The 24,627-nt window shown below is 40.7% G+C and overlaps 1 protein-coding gene across 2 annotated transcripts; it reads right to left on the reverse strand.

The window, feature by feature from the left end:
• Positions 1-1,446: 1,446 nt before the first annotated feature.
• On the reverse strand, positions 1,447-23,739 carry rdh12l (retinol dehydrogenase 12, like). Of its 2 annotated transcripts, none has more exons than XM_042067041.1 (7): positions 23,579-23,739; positions 12,274-12,389; positions 11,415-11,570; positions 11,217-11,321; positions 10,777-10,986; positions 7,361-7,553; positions 1,447-1,932 (listed from the first exon to the last, which is right to left on the reverse strand). In XM_042067041.1, exons 1-7 carry the CDS (start codon positions 23,590-23,592, stop codon positions 1,830-1,832), a joined length of 897 nt encoding a protein of 298 aa, XP_041922975.1. In that variant the 5' UTR covers positions 23,593-23,739; the 3' UTR covers positions 1,447-1,829. The 2 variants fall into 2 exon arrangements, with proteins under 2 accessions (XP_041922975.1, XP_041922977.1); XM_042067043.1 differs by lacking the exon at positions 1,447-1,932 and adding an exon at positions 3,880-4,000 and having other exon boundaries at positions 7,331-7,553.
• Between the last annotated feature and the right edge of the window lie 888 nt (positions 23,740-24,627).

The following is a 24,627-nucleotide window of genomic DNA, read 5'->3' on the forward strand; positions in this document are numbered from 1 at the left end:
CTTTCCCGTGAGTGGGTGGAGGTTTTGATGCTATTATATTAGGCTATTTTATATTATATTATATTATATTATATTAGGCTACCTAACAGTATAGCTATGATTAATAATAATATTAGTTGCCTAGTATTAGCAGCCTATAAGCCTAGTATTAGCAGCCTATATATATCTATATATATATATATATATATATATATATATATATATATATATATATATATATATAGATAGATAGATAGATATAGTTTTTTTATATTACCTTGCCTACTCTGCCTACCTACAGTACTATTCTTGCACTGTAAATGTGGACTTAGGCCACATTTACACATAGCCGGGTATTTAGAGAAACGAATATTTCCCCCCCTCCGTTTTCAATAATAACATCGTGCACACAACATTGTTTTCAAAAAACTTGTCATTTACATCAACCCGCATAAATACGCTGTCGAGCGCCATAATAACTATGCCAAACCTATGGGTGGCAGTGTAGGGAAAGGAATAAAGCCATGCTGGCCAATCAAAATCCTCAGAATCGACACCAACGACTAACACGAGCAGTAAAAATGCTGACCTCCGTGCGACCTTTCGCCTCTGCTCCTCCATGTAGAGCAGTTGTTGCAAATGCAAACAGGCCAGAAGCGTTTGCACAAAAGTAAAAATTAGTAGCACCTTAACAGCATCCATTATAATCCTGATCAGTAGCCAAAGAAACTGTAAACATCAGGCGCTCACATGACGTTAAGGATTTTCTGGCGCATAATGTGACGTTTAAGAAGCTAAAACGCTGTTTATCCCTGTTGACACGGCAGCACATACTGTAACCGGCGTTATCAGAAATCTCCACTTTGGCTGGAGGTTTTAGAAATAATCGTTTTCTGTGATAAAAACGGGGTTTTGGTGTAAACGAGAGGCCAAACCGCAGGGGAATATCTGCGTTTTCCCTTCGTGTAAACGGGGTCTTACTCATTTGCACCATCACCATGACACTCACTCACACAGAGCACCTTACCTTACTATGCACAGAGAATCACAGGCTCAGTCTCGGCCTCAGTCATTGCAAGCGCCTCATGATTATTCACCCACTATGTGGATACTGTTTTTTAGACTTGATTTAGATTTAGTGTTATTTAGTATAATTTGTATTTTAGTATATTCTTTATCTTCTACTGTCCTTATTGCTTAGTTGTGTTTTTTATATTATATACTTTTAATGACTCTTTTTCTGCTGTTAGTGAATGTTGTGTGTGATGTCCGTATGCTACTGAGACCTTGAATTCCCCCTTGGGGATCAATAAAGTATCTATCTATCTATCTATCTATCTATCTATCTCTATTTCCACCACTAAGGAAAACATGGGCCGGTCTTTGGCCGGAAACTCCCGGGCTGAAAAGTGGCCCCACTTGGTACACATTAACTACACATCTGAACAATCCTGTTGGATCTCAAAATCCAGACATCTGTAGCTTTATTAAGATGTTAAATACTACATTTATCTTCAAAAAAATAATTATGAAAATTCCTCTTCGTTCTACTGTATGTTATTAAAAACATTAGTAAAAAATATTTGCAAATCAGAAACATTTGATAATTAGTACAAAATATATTCATGCACGGAATGGTTATGCTTACAGTAGTTGTCATTTCAACACATAAAAACATGTAGTCCTCAATAGGAAACTTCTTTATCATACTGCAATATAATTATAAAGACATTTATGATATTGGAGTGGTTACAGCCTGTGCTTTGGTTTTGCTGTTTTGTAAACATCAAACTGTCTATCCTGTCCACACAGAATATCCCTTAGAGGCAGTAGCAGCATTAAAGCTATCTTTATTCCCATGTTATATCGAGCATCTTGCAGCTGAGATCCCACAGGCGCTGAGCCAGACTGTCATCAGAGGCAAGTCTGGAGCAGGATGCTGGAGCACAGTCACTATGGAGAGATTCAGAGATTGATATTAGTTAATAATGAGGAGAATTTAACATATTCTTTATTATGACCGCCGCGCAGCGAAGCGGCATGTCCAAATTTCCGTCAAGGATTCCCGGGACACTGAAAGACCGGGGTAGACGAAACTTGGTGGGCATGTAACCCCATATGGATAGCATGGAACCATCGTTTTTCGTTTTGATCTGTAGCCCCCCCGCTGGACTGCACCCCCCGAAAGGAGGGTAGGGCAGACACAGTTTTCTGTGAATATCTCGAGAACCGTAAGGTTTAGGAGGACCATTTTTTTTGTATGTTGATCTCAAGGGGCCATGTCAAACCATTCCATAACCACTCATTTCATGTATAGCGCCACCTAGTTAAACACAAAAAAGTAAAAATGAGGTGTTGTAATCGCAGGTATCTGTGACCTAACATACAGTAGTCAAAACTGCACGAAATTGGAAGTGTAGGATCATTATGACACCCTCTGAATGCACGCCAAGTTTCGTGGAATTCCGTTAATGGGGGGCCACACAATAAATTAATTTATGTTACTATACACCAACTGGCCTGTAGGTGGCCGGAGACAGTTTTCTGTGAATATCTCGAGAACCGTAGGGCCTAGGAGGTCCACCTTTTTTTTGTATGTTGGTCTTAAGGTGGCATGTCAACCCATCCCATTACCCATGTCAACCCATCCTTATTTCATGTATAGCGCCACCTAGTTAAAAATTAAAAAGCAAAAAATTAGGTGTTTTCATCACAATATCTCTGGCTGACACGAAATTGAAAGTGTAAGATCATTATGACACCCTCCGAATGCATGCCAAGTTTTGTGAACTTTCGTTCATGGGGGGCCTTACAATAAAATAATTTATGTGTACATTTAGTGACCGTACACCAACAAGGATTTCCGGGACACTGAAAGACCGGGGTACACGAAACTTGGTGGGCATGTAACCCCACATGGATAGCATGGAACCATCGTTTTTTGTTTTGATCTGTACTGGACCCACCGAAAGGAGGGTAGGGCAGACACAGTTTTCTGTGAATATCTTGAGAACCGTAGGGCCTAGGATGACCAATTTTTTCCGTATGTTTGCCTCCAGGGGTCATGTTAACCCATTCCATGTGCACACATGTGCATAAACAGATACACACGCACACACATACATTCACAGTTATCATACGTATGACACATACTCACACAGTAGACATATGTACGCATGCAGGCACATGCACAAACACACATACGCAGGCAAACACACAAGCACACAATTCAAGAATTTCTCAGAATTATGAACAGGCAAGATGGGGGTGGGGTTGTATAAAATTAATTTTACATGTGAAATCTATGAACTAATCGTGTTTTGGTACTTGTTGTCACAGATACCAGTGAGAATTGAGTGTGGATAATGCAATTTAGTAAGACAGTTAGAATCATATAGGCCTTTCAGCGTGATTTATTTTTGTGGAAAAAATGTGCTGGACTGGGCGGCGGTCATATTTTGTACCGCTCTGCGGTACATCTAGTTTATAATACCTTAACTCACACGCAACTACAGAGATGTTAAAATCTGAATTATGAACACATGGATTGGTTAACATGCCACAGAAGAGATCAAAGATTTGGAAGAGATTTAGACCTTGGAGTATACAATGATTACCGTTTACGATCACAACAATATTTTGCTTTAATTCAATAGTTATATAAGGCATAGAAATAAAACTCCTGTTGTTCCTTAAAAGGAGACATTTACTTAAGCAGAGTATGTACCTCCCAACACAAGTGTATTGTTTCTGTGCAACCTAGGGGATATGTTTAATTAATACCGGTAATGAAAAGGACAACCTTTTCCTTTGAGTGTAATTTCTTGAGGCCAAATGAAAAACACTTTTTTTTTTTTTCATTTCTTTTTCAGTTTTTTTAAGCTAAATCTTTTATCAGTTTATTATTACAAAGTGCATTGTACATTTCTAAAACAAATCATTCTAAAAAGGTAAGCAAAATCTCTGATCAAAAATCAACAAATGACTTGATACCATCATGATAGCCCATTACATTTCTCAACTAGATGTACCGCATAGCGGTACAAAATATGACCGCCGCTCAGTCCTGTACATCCGTTCCGCGAAAATAAATCACACTTCAATTTGTCTCCATATTTTACTCCATCCCCCACTCTTGAAACTTTTGTGTATGCTTGTTTGGCATGCCTGAGTGTGTGTGTGCGGCTGCACAGAAAGTAGCCTACTGGTGCTGAAAAGGTGAATAGATTGTAGAATAGCCAAAGAAGATGTAGCATTGTTATAAAACCTTTAAATCTCTAAACAATCACAAGTAGGGCAGTTCATCACAGTTCATCCATTGCAACTGGATTGATGAAAGGTCACTTACACCTGTAGGCTACATTGTATTTGGGAAAAGCAAAAGGTATCAGCATAATGTTATTTATTTATTTATTTATTTTTTATGTATTTATAAACAAAAACATCTCTGTCAGTTCCATGCCGTTTTCAACAGCTATCAAAAACAAAGGTCATTTTTGGATGGATGGATTTTTTGTGAATGTTTCTTCTTCTACATAAGATTTTAGTCATCTTTAGTTCATGTAATACTTTATTGTCAATGCACAAATTAAGTAACAGTAGTCTGAAACGTTATTGTTAATGCACAAATTAAGTAACAGTAGTCTGAAACGAAATGCTGTTTTACATCTAACCAGTGGTGCAAATAACTGACATGTCCAAATGGGCCTTGATGAAATGCGTCGCTAGACTGTTCATACACATTTTAACGGGCCAAAGTTGAAGAGCTTTTGTCCGTTATTGTTCGTGCAAATATAGGCTGATTCATGTTCCCTTGCATTGTGTAACTGAGGTCCATGGCTAGTCTGGCTTTCATCAGGCCAAGCTCAATCTTTTAAGAAATCAAAAAATAAATAGCGGGCAGATCAGGCTGGGTTCACCCAGCCTAGTCCATAGGCACCCGATATTGTTTAATTTTCCGATTGAGATATACACGCTCTGGCTATTCTAAATGCAAAAATGCATCAGGGAGTTATGACAAAACGTTAGCTAACAAACTAGATCCTAATAGAAAGCTGTTAGCTTCCCTAAGCTACAGGTAGGATTATAAGGTAGGCCTATTTACAACATAAATTGTCAATAGGCTATGCTGGCGACACAAATAAAATCTCCTTTGGAAACCAATGGCTCACGCCTTACAGTATCAAGCGGACTTAAACTGCCATTTCGTGGCAAAGTTGTAATAACATTCACGCAGCTCCATGAGTCAAGGAAAGCGCGAATGAAGTAGCCACTTCTAAATGGGACCCACTACACAGTAGCTTAAGGTGTGTTGCTAAAGCAGCCATAATGAAATGAAGGTGTCATTGTTTGGATACTTCACACACACGTGCTTTTTAATTTCACAGACTACAACTACCAAGCTGGAATCAAAGCACATCGATTCCCCTCTCACACCCTGCACGCACTTAAAACAAAATAAACAGGCGTCTCAGTCTCACGCATGTATAGGCAAAACTGTATCAGACCGGTGTAACGTTGGTAAATCTTCCATTGCACAGAATGATTTTGTAGCACGTGCAATAAATGACAGTCGAAAGATACAAACAGTGCTGCTATCATTTTGCTTGGTATAACCGCATTTATAGTTTTCTATAAATGCAATCAATCAAATGGGCCTCCATCACTCAACCAACGCTAACGGTAACATTACCTAGGTCCTTATTGATATTACAAGATTAACGTACCTGCAGTAAAAACCAAGCATGTCCGATAAACATCCTCAGATTTATTTCGGCTTCAAGAAGAAATGGGAATTACACTTCATGTGAACATCGTCCTATCCTTATTAGATGTTCGCTGCGGTAAATTACAGTCCTTGTAGTAAGTGTCCATTGTTTTTCCAACCCACTTTTAACTTCCAACAAAATTATGTCTCACTGCAACGATGCGCCATCTAGTGGACAAACGACTACTTATCGCCAATACTGAAAATGCAGCCATGATGATGATGATGAATATTTATTTTGGCTTTATTTTAATCCTACTGAATTTGTAATTATGTATCGGCCGTTCTAATACCGATAGTATGTGGGTGCCTGTGTGTGTGCATGTGTATATGTGTGCACCGCCATTTACAGGCCAATGAGTGTACAGTCACTAAATGTACACATAACCTAATTTTTTTAGACCCCCCCATGGATGAAATTCTTCGAAACTTGGCATACCCCCAAAGAATGCCAGGTCAATCATACACATAAAATTTGGTGCAGTTCTGAACATCTTAACTGAAGATAGGGGCGATTAAAGCAGAATAATAAAAACTGTGTCTGCCCTACCCTCCTTTCGGGGGGTCCAGTCCAGCGGGGGGGCTACAGATCAAAACGAAAAATGACGGTTCCATGCTATCCATGTGGGGGTACATGCCCACCAAGTTTTGTGTACCCCGGTCTTTCAGTGTCCCGGGAATCCTTGTTGGTGTACGTCACTAAATGTACACATAAATTATTTTATTGTAAGGCCCCCTATGAACAAAAGTACACAAAACTTGGCATGCATTCGGAGAGTGTCATAATGATCCTACACTTTTAATTTCGTGCAGTTTTGACCTTGTCAGCCAGAGATATTGTGATGAAAACACCTAATTTTTTGCTTTTTAATTTTTAACTAGGTGGCGCTATACATGAAATAAGTGGTAATGGGATGGGTTGACATGCCACCTTAAGACCAACATACATAAAAAAGGTGGACCTCCTAGGCCCTACGGTTCTCGAGATATTCACAGAAAACTGTCTCCGGCCACCTACAGGCCAGTTGGTGTATAGTAACATAAATTAATTTATTGTGTGGCCCCCCATGAACGGAATTCCACAAAACTTGGCGTGCATACAGAGGGTGTCATAATGATCCTACACTTCCAATGTCGTGCAGTTTGGACTATGTTAGGTCACAGATACCTTCAATTACAACACCTCATTTTTACTTTTTTGTGTTTAACTAGGTGGCGCTATACATGAAATGAGTGGTTATGGAATGGGTTGACATGGCCCCTTGAGATCAACATACAAAAAAAAAATGGTCCTCCTAAACCCTACGGTTTTCGAGATATTCACAGAAAACTGTGTCTGCCCTACCCTCCTTTCGGGGGGTCCAGTTCAGCGGGGGGGCTACAGATCAAAACGAAAAACGATGGTTCCATGCTATCCATGTGGGGTTACATGCCCACCAAGTTTCGTGTACCCCGGTCTTTCAGTGTCCCGGAAATCATTGACGGAAATTTGGGCATGCGAAAAAAATAAATAAAAAAAATAAAAAAATAAAAAAAATCTGACTAAACCTATATGACCGCCGCTTCGCTGCGCGGCGGTCATAATTAATTACAGAGCACACAATCCCGCTATACCTGTAGTATCCACCATTCTCTGTGGCCAACTCAGGGGCAACAGCACAGTAGATGGAGGTCTGTGCTCCCTGCACAGAGGTCTTAGTGAAGGGGCTGACCATCCACATAAGTGCCTGTTGCGCTTTGTTGAGGTGTCGCCAGAGATCTGTCTGTACCACTCCCGGGTGCAGGACATATGTTGTCACACCAGTGCCTAGAGCAGAAGAAGATGTCATTGTAACTTGTGGTGAGAGGAATTGGGTGAGAGGCTGGTGTTCTAGAAAGAATGTTAAAAGCCATGGGTAACACTAGCATCTGTTGACTAGCTGTCTTATGGCAATGAGGGCAAAGTTTACTTACTGAACAGCTATGTACCTGCTGCTCACCTAGGGACAGGTGACTATCAGAGTATAAAATCTTAATATTTAGCAAAGAAAAAAAATACCTTTATACTAGTATCTATTAATATAATTATTTTTCAAGTTCTAAATGTTTAAATACATTTTGTAAGTCACAGAATGAATAAAAGCATCTGCTGAACACTCAACCTTGACCTTTAACCTCAAAAGCATTAAAAACAATGGCATCACTGCTCATCCACTACGCTACATTTTTGTATGATTAGTAACGGGGTTCACTCTTTATTACGACATCCCGTTATTACGACAACCCTCTATTACGACATACCATTATTACGACATGCCTCTATTTAGACATGCCCCTACTCCGATTTTTTTTAGTACCGCTATTCCGACATTACCAATCCTCATTTTCAGTTTATCTCTGCAGTTCCTGTATCCTATCAAATTCCAACATCCTAGATGCATGGATGAGCTGTAGTCATGTCATCTGCACCTGCAGCTACATCAACAATCCACCCACCATCCACTCCAAACAATGTTTTCCCCAATAATTGATATCGGCACACATTTCAGTCAAAACCTCAGGTGATTTTTAACTGGTCATGTGAATAAATGTTAGGCTACACATTATGTAAAACACAGGTAGCTCTCCTCATTTTATTCTCTAAGCTCTCAGGGGAAAACGGTCGGAAACTCCATGCATCAAACAAACTCTGTGCGTGCAGGCCACCTATATTAATTAATTAATGGCCATCAATCAATGGCCAATTGTGCAAAGACGGGCGGAATTCTTATAACCTGACTCTCGCCAGATGAATTTCGTTTCGCCTAGCGAGTCAAGTTAGAATTTTTACGCTCCAGTAGCCTAAACCACTTCAGCGAACGTTCAAATAACCCCCAGAGTTCAGTGTCCATCAGGGTGTTCAAACTGGATGTGCGATATATTCAAGTTGCTTATATTGCATTTTAGAGGACAATGATAAAGCCATGTGCAACGCATTTTGGCTTGCCAGCAGGTTGGATAAACTCAATTTACTACACAATAATGTAGGCTAGCAATATCTTTTATATGTCATGCGTGCAGTTGCTGAATTGCACATAACATGTCTGCATATTTATTTAGTCTTCTTTCTCTCGACTCTAGGCTAGCACATGCATTATCATGGCCCTATAATTGTGCAAAGACAGGCGGGATATCCGACGCTCCTTTTACAGTAAACCACTTCACAACGAACGTTCAAATAACCCCCAGAGTTCAGTGTCCATCAGTCCCAACATTTAGAAACGTAATCGAAAAGTCCAAGCGTGAATTGGGTGTGTTTTGATTTTGAGAGAGACTGGAGAAGGGCCGTATGTCTCACAGCAACTGCGATAACCTTGTTTCTTGAAGGCTATCCTAACCTCCAAATATCCACATCTAATGAGGGTCGGCGACTATCCAATACCCAATACTATTTCCAATACCCTCGATATGCATATTATTGAAAAGTTTAGTTTATGGCCGTTCGTGTGAGTACAATAACTTTAATTTTGTAAATTTTACCAAAACGACTGGTTTCGCCTTGCAGGGTCACATTTAATTTGTTGTCTTATCTTTTTTTATTCAAAACAATTCGTAGGTATCCATACTCAAGTCTAATTACCACCAGACACAAATAATCATCACCTAGGTTAAATCCTCTCTCTCTCTCCAAAATCTCTTCCTCTGAGATGCATGCGCTATAGACTATAATTTAGGCTACCCGACATTTCAAATGTGACTCTCTAATCAACTTTTTTAGCTCTTAAACACGAAAAATACTCTGTTCAACAGAGCTGGTGTGTGTGAGGCGCACTCTTGGACTCCTTGAAACGCAACTAACCTTTCGGTTGAAGTTATTGTGCGTAGGCTATTATAGAATCCAATCCTGTTGCCCCTGTTATTTATCAATGTAGCCTTTTATTGTTTTTTGCCATGAATCATCTGAGCTGTGATGAAATCGAGTGTTGTTTAAAGTTGGGATTACTGTAGGCCTAGGCTATACTGCCCATATTGGAATAAAAAAATAAAGGCCCACCCTAGGCCTACTTCGCAATAGTCCACTCCGTTGAAAAATCCTGATCACGCCACTCGTGTCGGATTGGCAGGACGTTTTAAAAAAGGTCAAGTGTTGCTACTCCGACAATGGAAAAAAATTGTCGCAGTAGTGGGACGCTTGAAAATTAATGTTAATGCCGCCACTTCGACAATTAGACGCCAATGTCTAAGGTTTTATCGAATAGACATATTACTGCTCCCTCACAGTACTCTGCAGTACTCGGCGTTAGTGCTTTGCAAGAACTGAGCTTGCCACTCTTGCAACTTCTTGCAACTGCTTCTTGTGACTTCTGTGTCTGTCTGGACTTGTGTAAGAGCATGCAATCCGGGACTGGGCCATATGTCCTATAGTGAGATATCGAACAAATGTTTGTAAGAGAATGTCTGGTTACTTAACGCAACCTTGGTTCTCTGAGAGAAGTATCTCACCACACTTCCCCTCCTTGCCATCACGCACAAGGGTATTCTTAAAGGAACATGGCAACCTTTTGGGAAATTAGTTTATTCACCGTCTCCCCCAGAGTTAGATAAGATGGTAATACCAGGTATCTTGTCTCTGTGCATGCAGTAACTCAGTCTGACGCACCCACCGTTAACATAGCTTAGCATACAGTTGCTCATTGAGGTGGGCAGAACCAACATGTGAATAAGACGATGTTGGAGTTCCTTTGTCACTTTTGGGAGCTAGGCTAGTTGGTTCTGCCCATTTCAATGAGCTACGCTAAGCTAGGCTGGACTGCATCAGACTGAGTTACTGCACGCACAGAAGAAATACAGACAAAGGCCACTCTAGAATCTGCCTTTACGCAGTTAGCAAATGTTTCAGAGCTCATAGAGCTTTCAGAAAGAACTTCTGAATGCTCTGATTGTACAATGCCTGTCAGATAACTACAACTGATTTTTGATTTTTGGTCATATGACAGTCAGTCACAATACACTAGTCATCAGTTTATATTTCTCACATGTTTAGACCATTTCTCTGTTGCTGAATTTCTGACCTGTGAGCTTCTTGGCCAGTGAGCGTGTGAACAGGACATTGGCCAGCTTGCTCTGGCTATAGGCTGCCCTCTTGTCATAGCTCTTCTCACTATTGATGTCCTCGAGGTTGATTGTGCCCCATGAATGGGCCATGGAAGAGACAGTGACAATCCTGGCGGGGGCAGATTTTTTTATCAAGTCGAGGAGCAGGTAGGTCAAAAGGAAATGTCCTGCAAGGTAAGAGCCATAGAAGAGGGATTTGTTTTATTATCACACTTTAGCAAGCTATGCCTAAGTGACTGAGGTATAATGAAAAACATTAGGAAAATTACTCTGATAACATGCCCCTGCTTTTAGAAGCTGTGATTCCTACTAAGTATATACAGCCAACCTAACCAATGTATGCTAATAAAATTTGCCTAAAAATAAGTAGAACTACATTCATTCACTATTCCCTTACCAAAGTGATTCACACCGATCTGCATCTCAAAGCCATTTGCTGTTTTACCATATGGACACACCATCACTCCAGCATTGTTGATTAGAATGTTCAGTTGCTTCTCCTCTGAAAATGAAGATGTAAAACCCAAGTTAATGAAAAAACACACTTACTGCAATTGCATAAGACCACCCATACGTCATTCTTCTTTTGGCCTACCTTTTTTGATCAACTCTGCAAACTCCTGAATTGATTTTGTATCTGACAGATCTAGTTTCTGTATCACCACATTTTGGTTTCCAGAAGCTTCCGTAACGTCTTTCAGTGCACCACTGGCTTTTTCCATGTCTCGACATGCCATGATGATCCTTGCACCTGCAAAAAAACAAAAAATCTGAGCAAACAGATGTTGAATTCTTCAAAATGAAAAGTCTCCTTAATTTGAGACCATACTGCAGATTGTCTTTGTTATTACCAATTATCATTGAAATCATTCACTTTGCCAAAGTTGGTTTTTGACCTACTGTAACATTGAGTTTGAAGAACAGAATCAAATGTCAATTATGAGACTGGATGGCAAACGAAGGTGTGGAATAGAGGGTAGAGACATTAAAAACTAATAATTTAATAATCATTCACTTGGAAGTTGAAATTTTCCAGGATAGTTGCCAGAGATTGCAGGGGGTCCACAATGTTGCCTGGGCTGAGGTTGTAAGGTTACCAAAATTATATTTGCACTCATTAAATGTATAAAATCCCAATAATACACCCAACTGGATAATCAAAAATCTATATAATCTAAATTAAAACATATTTTTGTTCCACAATTAAATTAATGTAGCTATGTATTACCTCTGAACTCTGAACATATAAGTTTGTAATTAATCACTTTATTTTTTTTGTGTGTGTGTACAGTAGGAGTTCGGGTAGGGGGCTTGTCTTAGACACAGGCAAGGGGGCCTTCAAGGAAAAAAGGTTGGGAAACACTGGCCTAGCATGTCATATTTATAATGGAGCAAAAGTTGAGTCAAAATACACCCTGAAAAAAAATAAAGCCTAGTCACCCAGGTTTACTTACCCCTTTTAGCCAGATCAATAGCAGTTTCTTTCCCGATCCCAGTATTAGCTCCAGTGATGACAACTGTTTTGTCATCAAGTCTGACATCAGACGACCATGCACGGCGAAATGCATTTCTAAAAACACAGATTAACAAATATAGAGCTGGTAAGTCCCGCCCTTTCCGCTATCCCCGCTGGACCTCTAGATTGAAAAATCGTTAATGCAAGTGAATGTGAGAAAATAATTATGTTCTGGTCCCGTTTGAATTTTGCCATGAATGTGAACATATGTTGTCTGTGATTTTTTAATATACATTTTCGTGTAAAGAATGCTACAATTGAGCGGGTAGAAGTTTGATGCGGTTAAACTTTGTGTGAGAGCACTTTGTGGACTACAACTTTCCGCTAGACGACAGCTAACTAGGTTTCTATAACAACCATCAGTTGGTCGAGATGTAGAGGGTTATTATGATCGACTTTGAACACAGTGAACCATACAACTTTACAATCACACTGTATCATAGTGTTAATGTGTTGAGTGAAGCTAGACATGTTTCGAATAATTTTGTTACCATGTGTGTTTATTCCTGCCGTTACAAAAACTAGCATCTCAGCTAATGTTAGCGATTAGAGCTAGCTTACGTCACAGGCGACATGTAGTCTTTCTTATAAGTATATAGTATAAGTATATATACTGTACTTTTTTGATCCCGTGAGGTCTCTGCATTTAACCCAATCGGGGAATTAGTGAAACACATACAGCACACAGTGAACACACAGTGAGGTGAAGCACACACTAATCCCGGCGCAGTGAGCTGCCTGCTACAATGGCGGCGCTCGGGGAGCAGTGAGGGGTTAGGTGCCTTGCTCAAGGGCACTTCAGCCACGGCCCACTGGTCGGGGCTCGAACCGGCAACCCTCCGGTTACAAGTCCAGAGTGCTAACCAGTGGGCCACGGCTGCCCACGTTGTTATGTCTTTTCCACAACTGATAGCCGAAGAATCATATAATATACTGTCAAACTCGTAACATGAAAAATTATATTAAAAATTCACAGACAACATATGTTCACATTCATGGCACAATTCAAACGGGACCAGAACATTCACTTGCATTGACGATTTTTCAATCTAGAGGTCCACTGGGGGTTTAGCGGATGTGCGGGACTTACCAGCTCTATAGTGGTGGCTAAATGCAAGGGGGCAGGCGAACGTTCGGAGAGTGTAGACACTATGGCGGATCTGAGGCTAAATAGTAGACCAGTTCACCTAGCCATCCCCATTGAAGCCCATTCAATTTTGCCGCCACTTTGACATCAAATAACGTTACAGCTGAATATATGAGTATATATATCACAGAATATATTAACTTTTTCTATTTCCGGAGTAATACAACATTGTGTGATTGACATCATAACCTCATAACTGACTTACAGACTGAGTAATAAACTTTTTTCCGAAATCAATGCTAAAGTGACGTAATAAGCATACAGCCAGAGCGGGTGAAAGCGTCGCACAGGAGCAAAATAACCGTATTCTCTGGATAAGAACGAAAGCATCGGAGCACAACATTTCAGCGAAGTTTTGATGGATTGACAGTAGCCTAGGCTATGAATGTGGCGAGTGCTGTTTATATTATATCACATTTATCTACGAACAACTAGGACATTTAGAACAGTAATGTAGACATGGTGGTAACAAAGTAAGTAGCTACATACCCAATCTCTCGGTGCAGCCATCACAAGAGTTACACAAGTCAGACTACGTGCCTACGTTACATTTACGTCCCCTGAGCCTGCGCAGAAAGCCTCGTCAACCAACAGGAAACGGTTGAAATTTGCTTCACCCGCCTTGATTGACGTCTACGTGATGACTCTGTCCATATCTTTTACTGTCTATGGCTAAATGCCATTCAAAAATGCATTTCTTAAACTAGTTCCGCCTAGCTCCACTCATCCATCTGGGACCAATCCATTGGAGTGTTGCTTCAGAAGGCTGGGCCTAATCAAAAAATGCTTGCATATGATTGAATAAGCCACTTGTCCGTCATCTATTGACGTGCTACTTCAACCACTCACATCGAAGCCAACCCGTGACGCTGATAACAGTCTCACAGTCGCTTCTACGTTATGTCACATCTATGAAACCTGTCCTGCGTCCTGATTGGCTCTACCATACAATCTCGTGCTGAAATCACTCTCAATGAAAGAGGTCCCAGATGGATCCAAGTACCCCTGGCTGCAGCTTGCAGATCGGGGCTGGGCTCTGGGCTCAATGTGGGGCGGAGCGCAACGTTGAGCTCAGCCCAAAATCAGCTCGTCATTACCCGTTGACCTCTCTGTGTCCGTCTATTTACCCGGACAAGGAAGAAATGCTTAACTCTGTAGCGATCTCGCCCTCAGACCAGAATCACCTTTGGCCAGGACGGCCATTTATTGGAACAGGAAGAGTCATACGTACACAGACATACTAGGATAACTACATAGGGCAACACAGGGGTAGTCTCAGCCGCACATGTAACACACAATAAGGGTTTACCACACACATCAACACGAGGATAAACACATGAGGTACAACCAAAGAGACTAACACGCTAACAAATACACAACATGGTAAACGTAACTACAACTATTATAACAGACATTACACGTTATAGCATTCACTCGCACTGCATTCTGGGAGACACTCATTCAACGTTAAACATGTACATCCACCGACGCTACAACTCTATTAAAGCGTATCCTCCTTGAACTACTGCCCACGTTAATCATATCCCTTCCCCCCTAGCGTTCTAGAATCTGTGCTACACCATCGGCGTTTCTTGGGTAATCTAAGTAGGCCTTACGCTATAAAGATCCTTATATCCAGTCTGCATAAACATAGATCTATGCTATAGGCTAGCAATAACATTATCAATGCATTTTATCTCTAGCCTATAGGTATTTTCTTTATAGAATACTTTATAAGGTCTGCTAAGAGTAGAGAACATAACATTGGCCTCTATATAGCCTATCGTTTATAGGCTACATAAATTTAATTGGGTGTGATTGCGCATATAACTCGCAATCAGAAGTGTTCGCGCTATAAAATCAGTTAATTTTGCCATAGAGACGGGTGTTACAACTTTTATTTTCATCATGTTAAATTGAAACAGAGGGACTGAAGATATGAATGAGATGTGATTGAAGTCCACACGCTCAAATTTCACGAAGCAAACTTAAACAAACAGTTGCTATTGAAAGAATCAATAAAAAATCGCGATGCTTGAATTTTGCACCTTTTTCTTAATATCTCTGGTCGTATTTAAGTAGACCATTCATATTTGGATGGCTGTAATATTCTACATAATTACATGATATGTGTCTATTTACGTTTCCGTGGCTACACCATGGGCCTGTACCAAGGCCGTAGTCATGATGTCAACATTGGGGGGGACCAAATCTGTGGCGGGGTTTGGGGGACCCCCAAACAGAATTTCAATATATTTCCTTGCATGCAAAAATATTATTAAAAATCACAAACAAGTAATTAGTTAACTTAGTCAATTAGGTTATTCCAAACTGTTGACGGACATATGGTTAAATCCAGTTAAGATAGGGGGGTCAGGGGCCTTGCTCCCCTGGAAGATTTTTAAAAAATGACCCTTTAAATGATGGCTTCTGGTAAGTTTTGTGGAAAGAGTTCTAGTCCTCAATTTTTTACCGCCAGACTGGAAAACTGATCAGCCTGTAACTGTGGTCACATTGTACAGACCCCCTGGCCCCTACACTGAATTCTTAGAGGAATTTTCTGATTTCCTTTCCACTTTAACTATCCAAACAGAAAAAATACTTATATTGGGTGATTTTAATATTCATATGGATAATGTGCACGATTCTCTCACAATTGCATTTCAATCCCTAATTTACTATGTCGGGTTCTGCCAAAATGTTAATTCACCCACGCACCGACATAACCATACTATTGATCTAGTCTTGTCATACGGCATAAACATAGAGCAGTTAACAATCTTGCCACAACACCCAACCTTAACTGACCACCATCTAATTACTTTTACAATGACATTACAACATGCAGTACCTAATTTAGCTGAATACTACAGCCGCGGCTTATCTGAAAAAACTAATGCAGACTTTCTAGAAAAAATTTCGCTTACGCTTGCCCCATTCCGGACTCATGTGGTAGGCCTATCAGAAAGCCCATTCCTTAATCCAGCCGAGGTCGACTTGTTAACTGATAATGTGATGAACTCATTACGCTCAACCCTTGATTCAGTAGCACCACTCAAAAAGAGCATGAGAAAAGAAGTAAGGCGTGCTCCATGGTATACCACACAGACAAAAAAACACTCAAACAAACAGCGCGTAAACTTGAACAAAAATGGCGTACCACTAAATTGGAAGTTTTTCGCCAAGCATGGAAAGATAGCCTTATCACTTACAAAAAAGCACTCAACGAGGCCAAGTCAACTTACTACTCCTCGCTGATCGAAGAAAACAAAAACAATACAAAATTTCTCTTTACCACAATCTCCCGCCTGACGAAGAGCCACACCGAAGTAACCGAATCTATCCCTATTTGCCTAAACAGTAATGACTTCATGAACTTTTTCAATGACAAAATTGAAACAATTAGAGATAAGATTAATATCCAGTCAGTCTCACCAAATATTCATACTCCATTGCTGAACGGTAGCGAAAACATAATTGACTCACAGATGAGACGAACAACGTTGAATTAATTTACACCTATTGACATATTAGACCTCACTTCCACAATCTCTTCATCAAATTCTACAACTAGTCTACTAGATCCTATTCCTACTCATCTTCTGAAGACTGCTCTCCCTTTCTTGGACAATGCTTTGCTCCAGATTATAAATAACTCACTGCTATCAGGCCATGTACCACAGTCGTTTAAGTTATCTGTCATTAAGCCATCCCTCAAAAAGCCTACCCTTGACCCTAACAACCTGGCCAACTATAGGCCTATATCTAATCTCCCTTTTTTGTCAAAAATACTAGAAAAAATAGTGTCGAAACAAATTGGTACCTTCTTGCATATGAATAAAATCCAAGAATTATATCAGTCTGGTTTCAGAGCTCACCACAGTACTGAATCAGCCTTAGTTAAAGTTTTTAATGACCTCCTCATCGCTGCCGATAATGGACATATATCAATATTGGTCCTCCTGGACCTCAGTGCTGCCTTTGACACCATAGACCACAACATACTACTCCACAGGCTTGAACATTCGATAGGCATTAAAGACTCAGCACTCGCTTGGTTTAGATCATACCTTTCTAACCGCAGACAATTTGTACAGGTTCACAATGAACCATCTACCCAGACTATGGTAAAATATGGGGTGCCTCAAGGCTCAGTACTAGGGCCCCTGTTATTTTCTCTCTATATGCTTCCTCTAGGCTCAGAAAATAGGAAACATGGCATTAAATTTCATTCTTATGCAGACGATACACAACTATACCTTTCCATAAAACCTGACGAATTGACTCCGTTAGCCAAACTTGACACATGTATACGAGACATAAAGACATGGATGACGAACAATTTCCTGCTTCTGAACTCCGATAAAACAGAAGTCATGGTTTTAGGTCCTAAAAAGATGAGGGATATCCTATCCTCATCACAAGCTACATTTACTGATCTCCGACTATCCTCATCCACATGTGTTAAAAATCTAGGAGTTACAATTGACCAAGACCTATCACTAAGTAATCACATAAAACAGATTACCAAAGCTTCATTTTATCATTTAAGGAACATTTCAAAGATAAGGAAGTCTTTATCCCTACCAGACGCTGAGAAATTAATCCATGCTTTTGTCACCTCAAGGATTGATTATTGCAATGCTCTATATGCTGGCTGCAATAACACCTGTCTAAAGAGCTTACAGCTTATACAAAATGCAGCTGCTCGCACACTCACTAGAACTAAAAAATATGAACGTATTTCCCCTATCCTGGCATCTCTACACTGGCTGCCTGTTAGAAGTCGCATTGACTTCAAAATATTACTTCTAACATACAAAGCCATTAATGGCCAGGCACCAGAATATATTAAAGATCTCCTAGTCCCATATAACCCACCCAGACCGCTACGATCACAGAATACTGGCCTTCTTGTAATTCCAAGAATCTCAAAAACTACAGTAGGAGGCAGAGCTTTCAGCTATCGCGCACCCCTCCTCTGGAATAATCTTCCTACCTCAATTCGACGAGCAGACACCCTCCCTATTTTTAAGTCTAGACTTAAAACATACCTCTTTACTGCCTCCCATAGTTAGGTATGGTGCGTGGAAATTCACCCACCTCAGGGTTTTTTGGAATGGACCACCCTGCTGAGTCCTCGTGTGACTGGCACCCCAGTCGCGCATGCGATGGTGGTTACTGACCATACCTGCGCTGGTGTCGACTACCCCTCACCATGCCTTAGTTATGCTGCTATAGCATAGTGCTGTCATGGACTTTTCATGTGTCACGCCGTACAACCCCCCCCCCCCCCCCCCTCTCCTCTCCCCCCTTCTCTCTCTCTCTCTCTCAACTCTCCCTCTCTTGCCTATTCCCACCATGGTATACTGTAACAATATATAGTACTACTGATTACTTATTGACATTAACCATTCTGATTTTCAGTAATACTAACCCACTCTACATCTCTCTTTCTTCCCCCTTACTGTACCTCACTTGTGAGGTATATCATCACCAGTCATCAACCATCCGTGTGTTGGCCCTCCTCTCAACCATCTCACCTGACGTCCCATCCCCGATTGCCCTATTACTACCCCCTATCTGGACTCCTGGCCCGTACAGCCTAGCGACCCACCACCAGCCTATGGCAACTCTGCCCGGATTACTGGCCCGTCTGCCAACCCACCACATGCCCCTCGACAACTCCCTTCCCCTGGACAATTCCAACGCTGGACTATTGAACTTTCTGTCACTAAATCAGGAATAATAAATTACCATAACGGATACGTAATCATCCCACCTCTTGTAACTTTCAGCTCAAGTGCTTTTAACACCATGTCTTATTCTCTACACCCGACTATCATATGCATTTGTCATGTATACAGACCTTACTGTCATGTACTGACCCTAGGCAGATGGGTCAGGCCCTTGAGTCGTGGATCTGCCCGAGGTTTCTTCCTATATATATATCCAATTCTAGGGAGTTTTTCCTCGCCCCTGTTACCCATGGGCCTCTCTCTTGCTTTTCTTTTCTTCCTTTCTTCCCTTCTTTCTCTGATTGCCTACATTCTGTAAAGCGCCATGATACATGTGTTATGTTTTGGCGCTCTATAAGCACAATAAATTGAATTGAAATTGAATTGAAAGAGAAGGGTGGAGAAGAAGCAACTTCACGCAGAGGCTTGGGCTTCAGGACCCCCTGAGCTCTTGGGCCCAGTAGGCCCATTCAGTAATCCATCCCTGGACATAGACGTGTGGTATGACTCCATTTGTCTACCAAATTAATATTTTAAAAGAAATTACAAACTAGAGTATCTTTATTAACCTCTATATTACACAGAATACGATGGCTCTTTGACTAATTACACCTGAAAATATTTACTTAGACTAATAGGTTTGGACCTAAAGCCTAATAGGATTTTGTATTTTGATTTTGATTATATTATGCTGGTGGCTAATCACACAATTTTAACATAGTTTGAAAGGGACAGGATTCAGGAATAGGCTAAGGCCTCTCTTCTGCCTGAATCACCTCACATTACCCCATGCATTATAGGCTCCTTTCTGACAGGAATGACGTTTTGTGCCAACATGTAGAAACACTAGGCCTACTACAGCCTTTACTTGGTGAATGGAGGTGCAAATTCCTTTCTTTGGTCATTGTCTGCGATTCACATTAAGTGTAGGCTATCACCGCCAGTGCATTGTAAACGTTTTTTCACAAATTGTGTGCCGTCGCCACATTTGAGTTGTACTGTAGGCCTATACGTATTGCCTGCATGGATGCGCGATTGAGTGCACATCTAAATGTAACATGCAAGATGCAACAACTATTTCTAAGAGGCCTATAAACGGGATAATGTCTGACATTACTACTAGCATATGAATGCATTATTTATGTTGTAAGACGTGAAAGAAATCAGCGACACATGCATGCACAAATTTATCATTTAAAATAAATGGGCACTATTTCATTTTCGCTATCATTGCGAGGAAAATAGCCTACAATATGGAAAATGCCTTATCGGCTCTGAAAAAAATAATGGGCTTTCCTTAGCCTGTGCTCCACCTTTCCAACAAGATTTGTGAGAATTGGACCGGTAGCTTTAGTGATATTGTTGATAGCACTACCGCACCGCAGTAGCCTGCCCTATGGTACAGTAAATGGAAGCTTTTTATAGCGCACACCAATAACAAAAAACCACCAGAACAAACCACTCAGGGGGTGTATGCTACTCTCTCTGGAACCATAGGTCACTAATGTGTGCGTTATTTACGTTTGACTACATTTCAGATTGTGGTGCTTCTTGGTTTCCTGCAGTATAGCATTTTCTTTCTTTATTTTTCTATGTCCGTATATTGGGGGGGACATTTTGGTCATATTTGAATATTGGGGGGGACACGTCCCCCTCAATGTCTATGGTGACTACGGCCCTGGTCTGTACTACGAAGCGGGGTTACTGGCTTATCTGGGTAACTTCGAGAGTAACTTGATCACGTGTGGCGTAACTTCCCGATTAACCCGTACTACGAAAGGTGGATAGGTTTTAACCGAGGTATGCTGCCATGGCAATTTACGCTGCATCTCAAACCTGCTCCAACCAGGTTATGTTCTTGGTTAACCCGAGGTTTCCGTTAACCACACCCTTTATAAGTACCACCCCTCCACTAACAATTTCTCCCGAGATATGTTGGCGTACCTGGATGATCCATACGACATTGGAGCGCAAATCGTGAGGGACTCTCTTCGCAGGGCGAGGGGTTTTAGAGACCGCCAGAAAATATATATAGCCTACCCGGACGATATTCTCGATGAAGATATATATTGTCAGCCGAGGGAATTCGTTATCTTTGTCAGATGATCTAGGAAGACGTCTCATAGCAATGCCCGTAGCCTACGTGGACATTCATGTATTCCATCGGTGATGCAAGAATACTGTACTGTATGTCCGAAAATAAATCGGACATAGGCCTACAGTATGCTGAACATCTGAGCAAGAATAGCCTAAAATAAATCGGACATAGCCTACAGTAGGCCTAATAAATTAAAATCACAATATTAACAATTTTTGTTGAATTGAATGTCATATTACTGTACCCTGCACATAAAGGCTACACATTTCCACAGCACCAGAATCCGACCGAATGCCCCTCCATAATCGGCTTTCCACTATTATTTGCGATGGCCAGCTGAAAAGAGTTGAGAGAGTTGAAACACTTTTTAATTAAACGTAATTTACAAAGCAATCGTACCACACTGAAAGCTAATATTTGGTCACTAGTAACCTACTGTCCTCTGTCAAATACAGATGCATTTTCAGCTTTGAACAAAACCGTTCAGGAATTATTACAACAAAAGTGGGACGTGCGTAATGTTTCATTCGTCCCTCCTGGTCGGGACAGTTGAAACAACATAAGGGGACGAATGAAACATACAGTTTAAGCCATATAAACGTCCAACAACTTCGAAATTTTACTACATATCATGAATGGTACTCCCAAAAGGTTTTATTTTAGATAGATTGTTGCAGAGCTATACGTCTTTGTGCATGTCTGTTAACAACTCATTGCCATCATCATGAAGCGTGTATGAAGGGGTTTTTGAAATATCATGCCCTGTGGATGATTCTGCCATGTTTATAGCTAGAACGGTAAGCTTTCCCATTTATATCATGTTTATATTGTTGAAAATGTCGTTTCGCTAGGTTTTTACGTGGGTTTGGCCAATGCACATCCAAATAAGTAGGCTTAACAACCCACCGGCCGTCAGTCTCCATAGGATAACATGGGAAAACTCAACCCCCGGTGGGCCCAAATGTATTTTCATCTTCCTAAAACTGTTTTTCTATGTCTTACCTCCATAAATGATTGTTTAAACACAGCTATTTGTGCATTTAATTAAAATACATGGAGTTACAGCCTGGTCGGGACGATTGAAACACGTGTTTCAATCGTCCCGACACAGACATATGTCACTATAGCTTGTTTTGCTTTCCATGTAAACAAGCATGCGATATGAAAGTCTGGGATTGTGGAGAACACTAAATGGTCTACTGAATAAGCATTAAGTCAAACCTTTAAATGAAAAACACTCATTGATAATCGAAAAAATGTAACCGCTAATGAAGTTTACTTTTGCGCATCAAAACTCGTTTATCGCCAGTAACTCCGTGATAAAATGACATAGCAGGAAGATATTTGGCTGATAGAAGGAGGTTAACATGCTCTATGTTTTGACCGAAGGACGTCGGTCTATCATCATTACACTCGGAGAAAACTGGATTGTTTCATTCGTCCCGTGTTTCAATCGTCCCGGCTCTCCCCTACTTACATAGCCTGATCATTTTTGAGCTTTCTGGAACTGAAATCCCAGGTTTACCGCTAACTCTGGGTTAACATACCCAGTTAAGCCAGTAAACCTGCTTTCTGGAATACCCCCCAGGCCCCTAATCTTGAGAATAAAACACTGATACATTTGTACCGCTGTTACAATTGTACCTCTCCCCTACGCATTATAGGCTACCCCAGTAGTACTGTTAGCCTGCAGCGAGAGTCTAACCTCAGTGTTTTGAGTCGAGGAAATGCTTTTATAGATTTAAGCATTCTTTCTAGAGATTATGTTGAGACTAATATAACTTGGACAGTAGGAAACAAGGTAGGCCCCACGGACATGCGTGAGAAGACATGCTGAAGGTGAGCTGAGCTCAACGTTGCGCTCCGCCCCACATTGAGCCCAGCCTCGATCTGCAAGCTGCAGCCAGGGGCTTCTCGATAGATGTGAGTGAAGCTAGGCGGAGCTAAGCGGAACGAAATTCATCTGGCGAGAGTCAGGTTAATTCTGCTCCATGGTCACACCCCACAGTGACTTGGCTATTTGTCAATCATGACTTCACAGATTCTTGTCATTCGCAGGTCTACTACCATTCATAGCATAAATCTGGTAATTTATTGTCTGGCTGGTTAATTTCTGCCAGACATGCAGTAAACGTGCAGTCAGTCAATCTGTTTAAGACATCATCATGATTTTACTACACCACTTCACTTCACTTTACTTCTACTAGCCTATGATTAAAAAGCTAGTCGCATAGAAAAAAAGAAAACAATTCTAGCCTACCTTATACTTTGCATGCTAGCAATGTAGATATGTTTCTTTGTTAAAAAAAATATTGATACTGCGAATAGTCACAGCCTCTTCCAAATTCCTCACAAAATCATGGATACGGTGAAACAATGTAGACTTCCAGCAGGATCGAACTGCTTTCCAATCAGTTTCCAACTAAGTCTATGCGGAAGTAAACATACGCTACGTCAGATTTTATGATTGGATACATTGTTCCTGACGTTCACACTGGACACACTCGCCACAGACATAGGCATACCAAAGAGTAGGGCATTGCCGATACATCAACATATTTTGATAATCATGTTTTATTTGTTTGTTTTAAATAGTTTATTATTGATTTCGCAAAGTCTACTTTGCTACTGAAATATTGGTAGGCCCTAGGCTAATTAGACAAATGCAGATTTCGATTCACATGCTGACATATAGGCAAACGAAAGCAGATTAAATATATTTGTGATAAACATTTGTTATCAATTGACCGAGCTTTAATTATTACTGTAGCCTATTAATAATGTGAATGGTCAACTCAAATGAACACGGAAAGAAGTCCGAGTGAAGTAGATCCTAGGTGCTATTGTGCCACAAGATGGCAGCATAGCCTACGCGTGTATTTGTAAAAGCAGTGATGATGGATATGCCCTTCTAATTTGGGAACTGTTTTGACGAACATCGTTTCATCCAGCAAATGTCGGTTTACAATTGCAATTTACTGACTTAATGTAATAAACCAGTGGTCAATTGTCATTTTGATAGAGCTTGTAGGCTAGCACAGACAGCCCTTCCCTAAATAGACCTTAGTTCAACTGAGGTCATTTATGACTTTACGTGATTATTATTGTGTTTTTGTAATCTGCCCAGCAGGTAGTAATCCTCATCATTGCCCCCTACAGTAACTGTATAACTGTCAGAGTCACAGTAATACACACACACACGCACGCACATACACACACACACACGCGCGCGCCCGCGCTTACACGCACGCACGCACGCACGCACACACACACACACACACACAGTGTACACACTCACACTATGTGTGT

This window comes from Alosa sapidissima, chromosome 17 (assembly GCF_018492685.1).
Source record: "Alosa sapidissima isolate fAloSap1 chromosome 17, fAloSap1.pri, whole genome shotgun sequence".
NCBI lineage: Eukaryota > Metazoa > Chordata > Actinopteri > Clupeiformes > Clupeidae > Alosa > Alosa sapidissima.

Excerpts from the sequence above, each read along its gene's own strand:
- rdh12l (XM_042067041.1), bottom strand. Across the intron at positions 11,322-11,414 it reads TGCAGAGTTGATCAAAAAAG|AGGAGAAGCAACTGAACATT; the intron begins GTAGGCCAAAAG and ends CTTCATTTTCAG. Across the intron at positions 7,554-10,776 it reads ACTGGCCAAGAAGCTCACAG|GCACTGGTGTGACAACATAT; the intron begins GTCAGAAATTCA and ends CTTCTGCTCTAG.